Source organism: Acartia tonsa, chromosome 11, assembly GCF_053477335.1.
Source record: "Acartia tonsa isolate MP-2025a chromosome 11, ASM5347733v1, whole genome shotgun sequence".
Classification (NCBI taxonomy): domain Eukaryota; kingdom Metazoa; phylum Arthropoda; class Copepoda; order Calanoida; family Acartiidae; genus Acartia; species Acartia tonsa.
This window is the reverse complement of record NC_137270.1, coordinates 20,968,377-20,981,032: the sequence shown is the minus strand read 5'-3', so window position 1 is coordinate 20,981,032 and position 12,656 is coordinate 20,968,377. Positions and strand designations below refer to the sequence as shown.

The 12,656-nt window shown below is 30.6% G+C and overlaps 1 protein-coding gene across 30 annotated transcripts in view; it reads right to left on the bottom strand.

Annotated features, from left to right (window-relative positions):
- Window positions 1-3,744: 3,744 nt before the first annotated feature.
- Window positions 3,745-12,656, bottom strand: part of LOC145331869 (MAP/microtubule affinity-regulating kinase 3-like) — a 201,724-nt gene continuing 192,812 nt past the window's right edge. For 11 of the 30 annotated variants that reach the window (XM_080176746.1, XM_080176727.1, XM_080176730.1 and 8 more), the window contains 8 exons: window positions 11,010-11,082; window positions 10,505-10,593; window positions 9,514-9,597; window positions 8,480-8,593; window positions 8,213-8,279; window positions 7,814-7,918; window positions 7,150-7,204; window positions 3,745-6,213 (listed from right to left, as the gene is read on the bottom strand). In XM_080176746.1, coding sequence (XP_080032872.1) covers window positions 6,155-6,213; window positions 7,150-7,204; window positions 7,814-7,918; window positions 8,213-8,279; window positions 8,480-8,593; window positions 9,514-9,597; window positions 10,505-10,593; window positions 11,010-11,082 — 646 coding nt within the window. In that variant the 3' untranslated portion in view covers window positions 3,745-6,154. The remainder of the gene's footprint in view (window positions 6,214-7,149; window positions 7,205-7,813; window positions 7,919-8,212; window positions 8,280-8,479; window positions 8,594-9,513; window positions 9,598-10,504; window positions 10,594-11,009; window positions 11,083-12,656) is intronic. The other 19 variants (XM_080176733.1, XM_080176739.1, XM_080176740.1 and 16 more) reach the window with 15 other exon arrangements.

The following is a 12,656-nucleotide window of genomic DNA, read 5'->3' as shown; positions in this document are numbered from 1 at the left end:
AAAAACTTTACACTAAGGAAAGTCAAATTTAACAATGGTGTGTCCAGTGATAAAGTACCTGAGACACTTCTACGCTTTTTCACGCAAAAAACACTCCACCCCCCCCCCCCCCGCCTTATTTCTGAAAAAATTTGTTAATATAAGGGTTTGGGGGGGTTTCATTTGTATATTTATTACCAGATTTGGGTACTGGGTAGACCTGCAGGATTAGGGCACTACAGTTATAGTTCCAGCATGGATTAAACATTGAAGAAAAAACCACTCCGCATTTTAGTTTTTTTCTTTAAAGTTCCCAGTGCTCAACAGTTAATTTGTGTGAAGCATCCTCTTTTATATCTAAACTTTAAATCAATATATAAAACGAAAATTTCTAATGATAGTCATAGAATTCTATGAATATATTTATAAAAATAGACATACGGAAGTTCTGGTATTGGTCATGGAGTTGCTATGCTTTATAAATTGTACCTATCACCTTGTCAAGTTTGAAATCCATAGTAAAATTCTAACATGACTAAATAAACAAAAAAATATATAAAGCTTTGCTTTTAAAAAGTTTATTATATTTCCAAATATTTTGTTGGACACACTTTGGCTTTGCCTTATAAGGAACAATTACATTGCCCTAAGTAATAGAGTTAATATAGAGACAGACACACTCTAGAAACAATCAGTCGATATAAATCCTTTATCAAGCTGCAGCCGTTTTCAAATTTTAAACTTAGCAGAGAAACCTTTGTTCTAGCAACACTAGAAGGAGAAAGGGTTAAATAACTGTATCTCCCCATTGCACTGTCCTTGTGCCGACTCTCAATTGGGTCATTGAAAATCAACCAATGGTGTGGTGTGTATTAACACAGGAAATAATTTGATAGCAGACCAATAAGGTCATTGAAATAGGGAGGGAGGTAGTATCAGCATCCTACGATACAGCCGCTAGTATTATATTTAAATTCCAATTTAAGAACTGCATCAGTGCATATGCCATTAGGTCAATTATCAGCAACAAAAAAGAGCTCTAGACTTTCATGATTTAAAACATCGGTCTATTCTCGATCTAAAATTACGCCTACTAACTTCCTAGACTAAATATGTTAATGCTTAAAATATTTTGCATGTATTTTAAATAGTTTCTTTATTTTGTACTAGCGCCTACGCTCGTCATTTAGAGGGCTCTGTATTTAAATGGTCCTGAATGGGTTAAAATGTTTAGTTAAATGTTAAATTTTAGTTTAATATCTGAACACATTACGGACGCGTCGCTAGTATCAAATTATTTTAAAACTGAGTTTTCTTTGATTTACTATTTCATAAATTTAGATTTTCTATTTTATGAATAGAAATTTAATACTTGAATATAATTCAAATAGCAACATGAAGTAAAAAAATATTTTATTCTTCATAGAGTAAATAATGGGTCTTATCGTTCTGGTCAATGAGAGTTTATTATGGATCGATTATTGGAGCCCTATGAGTTTTAAACACACTACTATTGGAAGACTTGAGCTCATTTATAGACGTTTATTTCCTACATAGATCTGTCATGGATCTTGATACAATAAAGCAAGCCGATTTATAAAAAACCTGTCAAAAATAATTCATAAGGTAAAAACATAAACAGTAGTCGCTCATAGAGGTATAGAATGACAGAAGAAATTTTGTTGTTAATTTATATTGCTATATACTATAGTCCTCAGTTATTGTTGGGCACATTACTCTAATAGGAGGGGATGGGGTAGAAGGTGTGGATTGGGGGTAATTCCAGCTGTATAGAGTTTTCCGTTATACAAAATCCTGAATATGTCATTGAGATGGATCATGCACATTAAGGATAGAGGGGGCATTAGCTATATGTAACTCTGCCCACAGGGCGCGGGTACCCTGTCCAGATATTGTATTGGGTCTTTGCATGATGTAGCTAATAGCGCCGGAAATATAAACACAGCCGAGTCCCTGCAAAAGAACCAAAAGCAGTAAGGTAGCAGACAAAAAAAGTCTCCAACACTTGGGCCAGATAGTTGTCTGGATTATACATACATTTATACTTATACTTTTGTTAAATATACTATTTTATTAAATTCATTTATCAATAATTATTGGCAACCGTGTTCCTTTAAATAACCCTTTTAACTAACAATTATAAAGTAGTATATAAAAGTAATATATAAATGTTATTGTTCAACTAATTTATTTCAATTTTGTCATTATTTCAACACTTCAATATTAGTCTACATCATAATGTATAATGTATATGGATTGATTTCAATTTGAAGCTTTGGTATCGATATCAAGAATAATTCTTGTATCGATACTTTCGCCATTTTTCTATGTGATCTCAAATGTCGTCTTAGGGATGTGAGAAAATTAAAATCTTGATAATATAAAATGTCATTAACTAAAGTATTTTGATGGATAAGATTGCTAGGACTTCTTATGTTTATTAAAATATAAATAAAACTTTCAGGGAGGGAGTGGACATAGAGCTGTTTATTACACAAGTACTCAATGTCTATAACATTTTCCAATTTGTTGGCTTAACTACTTTGGGGACTTTGATTTTCTTGTTCATAAGTTAAGTGTCATAAAGTTTCAACCACAAATTGTGTCCGAATGTTTAAACTATTAATTGTAATCTACAGAAGGTTCAATTTTGTATTTCATAATTGGGAGATGTACATCAATTTATCTACCATGGTCTTATCCCTTTAGATCCCTGTATAGAAAATAATACTATAAATTTCTTAGGATTTAAACTAAATCGACTATAACCATTTCAATACCAATGAATGCTGCCCCGAAAAAAAGAACATTTTAAATTAGAGTAGTTAGCAAGATCTTCAAAGACAAACAAAATCCTTACTAATTAAATTAAACATTTAGGTTACTACAGTTTTGGGGTCCCAAGAGCCATACAAATGACGGGGAAAGCTTAAGAAAACATTAATTGGTGAAATAAGTGAAAACTAAAATTTTTAATTATCTGAATTTTTGTAGTTTTTAATGCATACTTGCAGATTCCTTTGTTAAAAAAAATTATAAGTCTGACTATTATTGAAAATAATGATTTTATGAAAAAAATCTTAGAATACCATTCTTTTAAAAAATGACATTAAAATCAATAGAAGAGAAAGATGGATGGGTAGATACCAGGGTTACATAATAACCAAACAATGCTTCGCTACTAATTAACTTTATCATCCTTGTGTAATCTTAAAACAAGGATGACAACATCAATATAAGCGAAGCTGTGAAACGGTAGGACAAACGGACATTAACACTTGTATAGTTTCAGAACTGAATAATCAGAATATAAATGAATAAGAGTACAAGCAAAATTGTGAGTAAATTTGTCTAAAAACTTTTTGATACAGGATAATGTTTAATGACATACTTACATTTTTAGGACTTTATTATAGAGTTGCTTTGCTTATAATATTGTACTTTGTTGTCCTAGGAATCTGTATACCTAAAATCAGAAAAATCTGATAATTAGATCACATAAAAATTTGTTGATAAAAAAGTAAAAAATCAACATGTTTAAAATGGACGTATCGACATTCTAGTAATGATTACAGAGTTGCTACGCTTTCTAAATCGTACTTAACTACTACAGGAATCGCCATGCAAAGTTTGAAATCGATAGGAGAATTCCAACATGCCTAAATTTACAAAAAAAAGCTATCCGTCTCGGACGGACGGACCCTTATTACAGAAAAGCTTCCTTTTAACAAATAAGCAAGACAGTTGACAATTATCTCACATTTAATTATAATATTATATGATCAGTTAAACTTGTAGTAGTAGCATCGTATCAGACAACAAACAAATTAATAAAACAAAATAGCAATCAGTTATTTATAGTTAGCCACAGTCCAATTTAAGTTTGTACAAAAATAATAATATTAATAGCATTAACAAATAAAATGCCTTTTTAAAATAAAGTTATTATACTAAAATTGTGCAATATGGTTGATTTTTTAGTAAAGTGATTATATTTTGAAACACACTTAAATTGGATTGTGTCTTAGTCAGGATATTTTGAACATGAAAACATTCTTTATATTTACCTCCCTAAAATTGTATTAAAAAGATTCTCTCATTTGTTAAATACATTTTTTGTCTATAAAGAGGCTAGATGCAATTTTAAGAGAGGATATTTAAGGGGGTTGGGGGGGGGGGGGGGGTCCTAATTTTATTAATTTACTTTACTAGGAAAATACTATCATACAAAGCAGGATTAGAAATAAAAATATCAATAGCTAAAAGATATCAAAATATATATGAATCCAATAAAGGATTTCTTTTTAGAAAATGTGTATTATTTACCTAGACCTACTTAAAAAAAATCCCAATATTTGATACTTTATTTTTAAGTCAATTTTGGCCAGGAGATAAATAATAACTGTAGAGAGAGATACTATGTTAGGATAAAAACTGGTTTTTGTTTATTGTAAATCTTGGGATATGCCAACTCTATTTTGCAATGCTGCACTAAAATAATGTAATTTTTTATAATTCAACACAGGTTTCATTAATCAAAATTGTAACAAATAATAAAATTTTAATAATATCACCAATTTTCAATAAATTTTCTCTCAAAAATTTTAACATTTTTAGTTCAGCATAGCAATTCTCTACATATTTTTCTTGACATCCTCAAAATTTAGATGGAATGTAGTCTGAACTATTTAAAAAAAAAAAATAATGAATTAGTATCATAGAGAATGCATTGGAAATGGGCGGGGGGAGATTTAGATGAGTAATAAGGGGTGTATTGTGGGGGGGGGGGGGGTTGAGCATATCAACTAATGGTTAATAACACCATTCCACTCAAAATTAAATAACAGCAATAATTAACTCTAAAAATAGGCATACCTACTTATAAATGTTGCACTAAATAATTGTCACATAAATAATAATAATTCATTTTGTTTTTATTTAATAATAATTAATAATAAGTATGGGTAAAGCAAATGACATTGTTCCTATCTGCATATTATTATTATTATTTCTATAATTAGGTATATAAATCATTTTTTCATCACTAAGGATCTTATCTTTGTTTCAGTGTAATATATTTGTGTGTATATTTAGTTGCTTGGTTGGTAATCATATAGTGGCAATTTGTTATAATTAAGTCATAATAAGTGGGGCATGATAAAACACTAAATAATAATAATATTATGTATCTACACAGCTGTTATGTGCCGTGGCAATACACACTCTTACAAATTATCACTAAGGAAAAATATAAAAATTCATATAATAATGTTTTTATGTCTTCTTAATTATGATTAATGTATGTTTCAATATTATATGATAGATGTCGCCATTGCATAATGGCGGGTTTTCTTTTCTTCTTCATTATGTGTGTGTATATGTGTGCTCTATATTCAATAATAATAATAATCTATTCTGAACAACATAATAATATAAAATAATTAACTGGGTTGGAGATAAACATGAATTATATTGTCCTTGTTTAGTTTTTTTGTGTGTGTGTATGTTCTCATCCACTTTTTAAAAAGTGTTGTCGATGGACTTTTTTTGCTAATATACATTTAACATTTTTTATTTATAATTTATATTCATCAACAATAGGTTTGAATCACTATGCTGTATTCACTGATCACGGAGACAGATATTTTGTGGCTGTCAGAGCGATGAAGCCCTTCAGACAACTGGATTAACAGGAAGAAGGTTATTTAATTGGAGAAAATAAGGGATCTGAGGGAAAGAGAGAGAAAGTGCTGTTTCTTTTATTCAAATGATGACTTTTTTTAGCCATCATCGTGCTAAAATTTGGCCGCCACCAAACTGCCGGAGGACCAAAAAATGCTTCTTTAATTTTTCTTGTTGAATGTTGTGTGCGGCATTTATGCGCAACTTTTAAATATTACCACGTGGTGTGTAATGCACAAAGTAGCTTTTTTTTCCATCTCAAATCAACACAACTTTCATTTTTGGGAGATTTTTTTATTCACTTGCTATGAACTGTTCACTCACAATTATTCTCTCTCCAAGGAAGTTTTTTTTTCATCTTCTTTTAAATGTTAAATTCTGGTAATTATTGAACAAACTATCATTGCTATTGTGTTCTTTTTTTAATATATATATCATCTAAACTAATTTTTTAAATAACTGGATTTTGTTTTCACAGTTTCAGTTCATTCGCAATCTTGGACGCGATATTCTTGAAGCCGATGGAGGTACCTGAAATTATTAAGATTGTTTATAACATTTTTTTAATTGTAATAAAAGAGGCAAGATCTCTGTGTGTTTACTATGTAAATATTATAGTAAAATACTAGAGGGGAGAAGGGGTTAAACAACTGTATCTCCCCATCGCATCAACCTTGTGCAACCTTTCTATTGGGGCATTGAAAATCAACCAATGGTGTCGCTTATATTAACACAGCCAAGTAGCAGAAAATAATTTAAAAGCAGACGAACAAGGTCATTGAAAAAGAAAGGGAGATAGTTGATTGTAAATACATCTATACTATAGATCTGTTATATGAACCAAAGGAGCTTTCTAATTTTTGTACCAATTAGACTATCTTTACAGAAAAGCTTCTTTTATGTCAGGTGAGGGGGGACCTCCACCATCCCAAGAGAAAAAACCTCTAACTCACATGAAACTAAAATTAACGTTGGTGAGTCACCCGCAATGCCCCTCCCCCCTTCCCATTGATAAATAGTAAATCCTCCATGATAGTAATTATTCAATAATTATTAGGGGTGTTATATATTCTGCAAAATTGACCCTGAAAAAGGGGGGGGGGTTAAAAATAAAAATATGTGGTTGGGGGAAAAAAAATGTAAAAATTAATAGAACTCTTTCTCTCCTCATTGATGTAAAATAAATAAATGAATATGCAAGAGGGGGGATAATATGGATAAAATTAAGAGTTCAGTAAATATTTTTCCATTTTTCCCCTTCCTTGCCGGAAAAAAAACAGAAGGCAAAAAAATAAAAAGTTTTGCAGCAGGGGAAAAAATGAATCTTGTGCAGAATATACACCCCTGAGAATTATTCGAGATTTTTTTTGGCAGTCAACCGATCATTTATACTAAAGAAAATTTTAAAAATGAGACAAGCGACGAGAATGAATTAAAAGAGACCTATAAAGATAAAAAAATAATCACCTGAAATCCTCTTAAATCTGACACCATTCAAAGAGAGACGGGGTAGCTTGCACACCTGGAAAAAAAGGTAAAATTTAAAAAAAAAACTAGATGTTCATAATAGATTTTTTGTCCTAAAAATGTCAGTATGTCCTTAAACAGTATTCTGTAATTGAGAAGTTTTGCAACAAATTTGCGTATAATTTTGTCAAAACTTATACATTTATATTTTGCATATACAGTTCTGACACTTCACAAGAGTTAATGTTCGTCTGCCATACCGTTTCAGAGCTTCGCTTTCATGGATGTTGTCATCCTTGTTATAATACAAAAGGGGCGAAGAAAATCATTTTATTTGAAAAAAAGTAGTAAAACATTAACTACGTGATAGATTGTACGAGTCTAAAGACTTAAGCACATTGATTTTGACACAAAAATTATCTAATTTCAAGTACAACAATAGAGGAGGAAGGGGTTAATTAACTATATGTCCCCTTCCCGAAGACCCTGTGCCGACTTTCAATTGAGTCCTTGAAAATGAACTAATAACGTTGGTAATATTATCACAGCCAAATCGGTACAAAAGAGCAGAAAGCAATTTGCTAGCAGACGAAAATGGTCCCCAACGGGGGATTCCAGGAAGTTGTCTTGTTATACATCTATATTTATATATATTTCTTCATACCTCAATCTCCCATTGTACAAGTGTGTCAGTATTAGGATCTCCGTGCACGCACAACAACAGAAATCTTTCCCTCTGCTCGTAATCACAATTGTTGGCGTCCAAAACCTGCAATAAATAGGTATTAATAAGCTATTTTTGAAACAATAATAGCGTTAAGTCAATTCGAAAAGAGGCAAATGATTTACTTTTTTTAAATAGGTACTTTGCTTATGCTACTCGCTAAAAACATAAATATTTTTCTTATTATGCTATCACAGGTTTCATTATAAAGAATAATCACTTAATCACCCCCCCCCCCCCCTCTCCAAAAAATCATCCTAATTGCACTTATCAAGGCAAGGGAGGTTACGGTATTAACACGTTCTCTTATTTGTTGTTATGAAAACTTTGGGCAGTTACCTTTTTGATCTCTGCCATGATTTCATTGGGGTCGCGTGACGAGGTTGTTTTCATACTCCATGTAAACCTGAAACAATCATGTGAATTAAAATTTCTGAAACTGCTGCTTAAAATATTTTATATCGCACACAAGATGAAATTTCCTAATTTATACTAGGGTTGGGCCGGATATCCGGTAAAAATCTAAGCATGTATGATTTTTAAAAATGGCGGGAAAATTAAGCAGAAAGTGGCGGGAAATTTGGCGCCAATTTTAAATGTTGTTACCTGAGTGACCTAGGTTTGACCTCTCCACTCTCGCCGCCACCAACACTGGATACCCCGGTGGATTTACCTCCCGGGGTCCCACTCCCGGGAATGTTCAAGGAACCCTCGTACCCTCTGAAATAAAATAAAAACACATGTAGGTACAGAGAAAATATTGAACCGCTAAAGAATGAAGAAAACTAAAAATATTGATAAGAATAAAGCTGCCAATTATTTGTGAAAATGTTAAAACAAAGAAAAATAATATATATGTATATTATTACTATGGTTTTTCAAAACAAGATGATTTCACCAAGCTTAAGCCTATAATTGGACACTATTCAAGATATTGCTTATTATTTTAATGGACTTATTATTTACTTTAATATTCGACTGCTTCACTCATAAAGGTGATTTTCTCTTGGGCTTTTTTTGAAATAAAAATTGTGAAAAAAATATGCAATTTAAACTAAAAAGGTGGCTCTAAAAATTGACAATTGCTGCATATAAAACTGGGCTTTTATTTGGTTTCAAATTCTTTATATACTAACATTTCTAACTACTATGTTTTCTTTAAAGCAATTCAAAGCAAAACTTTTAAAATACTTTTCAATAGTATTTCTTGCAAAAGGGTTGTAATTTAATAAAGGGGATTGTTAATAAATGTTAATTTTTTAAAGATGTGCTATTTTTGTATATTTAGCAAGTTTCTTGTTGTCTGTTTTGATTCTTTGAAGCAAGAATAAGATTTGATTTGATTAGATAATTTAATGTTTGCTAGCTTTTAAGGGTAAAAATTGAGATCCATACAAACAAAAAGCAAAAATTTAAGAAAGGAGGAAAAGAGTTTGTACTGCCCCTTGTTTTTTTATTATTTTATTTGAGTAGGTATAAAATGTACACTTAAATTGCTTTAGAGCCAATTTTAAATTAAAACTCCAATTGTTTTACAGAATTACAAGCCTTACCCTTAAAGCTCATTGCAAACTGATAATTATTTCTGTTTTTATATAAATATTGTGGTTTCGATTTAAAATAAATGTTAAATGACTCACAGATGAGGAGAAGTAGAATTGTCCCCAACTTTGGTGAGGAAGGCCCGGGAAGGATTTCCATTCTCTGATCCATCCGCGTCATACCTAGGGAGTTGACAGGTAGGGAATAGAACCTTGGAGCACACCCCTTCCATAATAAAACATGCAGACAAAGGTTGTGCAAATAATGGGGAATTTAATTTTGTTGTTGTTGAATGACAAGTTATCATAATGTTAAAATAGTTAGTATTTTTTTTAAGGCTAATTGTATTATTTGAATTTTGTTAGTATTTTTCTTTTCAAAGCCCAGAATCATATGCAGCAATTGTTAAAAAGTATTGAAAATGTGATAATCTACTTTTAAGCTTGTGCTGAAAATACAATCATATTTGTGAATTTTCTAGTAAGGGTTCTATTCAATTTTAAATAGCAAATTACAAATTACAAGGCTAAATAAGTTATTGGGTAAAGTCAATTGGTTAGTAATTGCATTAATTTGCTTTTCTAAATACAGGTTGGGTTTTTGCATTTATGGGGGAGAAGAAAGGGGGGAGGGGATAAAATATATTAGTAATTCCTTTACTTATCCTTTACTTAATCAATTATGAAGTATTAGAATCCATTTTATAAATTATGATTATGGGTCATGAGGTTTGAGCTACATTTGAAATACATAAAATTGGTTAGGATGTTAAAAAAGTTCTGCTTTCAAATGGAGCCCAATTAAAAAGAACACTGTATTATTTAAATTTTTATCACATATTTTTTTCTTAACACTTTATTTTTCTTTAATTGATATATTAATGTAAGGGGGGTGAAATTCTTTAATAGAAAGCCAAAACTTGACATGTAACACTGAATTAAAACTTAATTTTAGATGATTCTTACTTTGACAAAATATTTTTCTCTTAGGGCAGTTTTAGGTTGATTTAAAAAAAATTGTAATACAGTGTTCTTTTATTTCAAAATAATTACTGATGTGAATGGATGAAAAAAAGAAGAATATATTTACGTTTCAGTTCCATCGTACCGCTTACTGAACTTTGAACTCAGCTTAGAGAAGAAGGAGACTCGGTTAGCAGAGTTCAATGCAGAGGTATCCTACAAAAAAAAATAAAATAGAATTTCAAAAGGATTGTCGTAATATAAAATTCCAGCGACTACGCCCCTAGAGGAATCTAGGCACACTTAAGGTTGTTGTTTAAGATTGAATATGAGTTTTTTTTCAAGAATTTTTTTAGGTAATTTCTCTTTGGAGGGTGGTGGAACCCTCCCCAAAAATAGTTATAAACATTCCCAGCACCTGTGAGGAGCTACTCTGAAAAGGATAACCATATCGGTTCAACAGTTGCCAAGATTCTTCGTTACACACAAACCGACAGACAGAAACAGACCCTGATACTTTTATATGAGAATAAAAACTTATTGTAGTGATATTAATAAGCAAATTGATTAGCGCTAGAACTCCCCTTTCTTCCAAATACAAAATTCCAAGAAAGGATTTTGTATATTTTTACCTGAGTGGAGAGGGGTACCCCAAATTGACTAGCCGTTGGTCTACCTCTGGTCTGACCGCTACAGAAGGTTGCCCTATTACAATAAAAGAAAAATTAGGTTCGTCTAAAACACAAAATTTGATTTAAAAACAGGCATTTCATTTTTTACTTTTAATAGAGACACAAAATATTAGCCAACTTATTTTTATGACAAAAAATTATTTTATCACATACTAAAAGTTTTATTACTAGTTGTGCTATATCAAGTAGTGTTTAAAGGGGGGGGGGCGAAAGTGACACTTTTTGAAACCAAAACTAAAAGTCAAAGGAACTCAACTAAAAAAAGAGTTACAGGTCTGATATTTTGCATGGCAGTTGCTTTATAGGGGTACAATAAACCGCCGAAAACCGCCGAGAAAAGGCAACAAAAATTACGGCGGGAAACGGCGGTTTTCGGCGGTTGCGCCGCCGTTTCTTCACAGTTCCATATTGTACCCCTATAAAGCAACTGCCATGCAAAATCTCAGACCTGTAACCCTTTTTTTTAGTTGAGTTCCTTTGTTGACTCTTAGTTTTGGTTTCAAAAAGTGTCACTTTCGCCCCCCCCCCCCTTTAAAAGAACTATTTTTCAGCATTGATACTTCATAAAGAACTTATGCTTATTCTTTTTTTATGCGCTTTTGATTAAGTTGGTAATGTTTATTTATATATTCAAAGTGGCATTTAAGCACAACATTTATGATTGTACAAAAATTAAATTTCTTTCTTGCCCATAAAACTTAGATTTTCTATAAAAAAAAAATATAAAACTGAAGGTACTGAAGGGTAGTAATAATACAATACAACAAACTTATACTCACTTATAACATGGAAGAATAATAATAATGTAGAACTATATGCAATCTATCAATATACACAAAATAGGGCTCAACAATAAAAAAAAAACTTTTTTATTTAAACAACTTTATTTTAGCTGAATAAATGAACCATGCTTAAAAAAACCTAAATAAATATATTTCGAGCAATAGTAAAAGCTTTAAGATATTACTGATTATTGTATATTAACTAATAATCAAATAAATCTAATAGCTAGATGACTAGGTAGGTAAATTAGATATAAAGTAACAGGGACAATTAGAACAATTTTTAAAACAGAAAAACGAGATTTTGAAAAATACATTGAAATATAAAAATTCCTGATAACTTGTAAGAATTTGAAGTAATATAATTTTAAATTCCAAACTCTTATAAATCAAACAAAAAAGAATACAAAAAATCTAAAATTTCAGTCAACACAAATTTCATTTTTGGGTTCATCTAAAACTATTATGGAAATCAAAATTATGAAAGTTATGAAGTCAAATTAATAAAAGCTATAACTTTCATATTCTTGAATTCAATTGGGGTGAATCATTGGGAGGGGATATTACCAATATTAATCAAACCAACCATTTTTGTACAATAGTTTATAAATTGTAAGTATACTTCTAAACCAATATATGTACATTAAGTATATATAATAGATTTATAATAATATAATTTTATATACAGTTCCTTTATATATAGTTATGTGATTTTAAATATACAGTCAGACATTTAAAATTGTATTTTATTATGTATCTGCTGGATTCTTTAGATTTTATCATGGACTTACATATTCTAAATCAT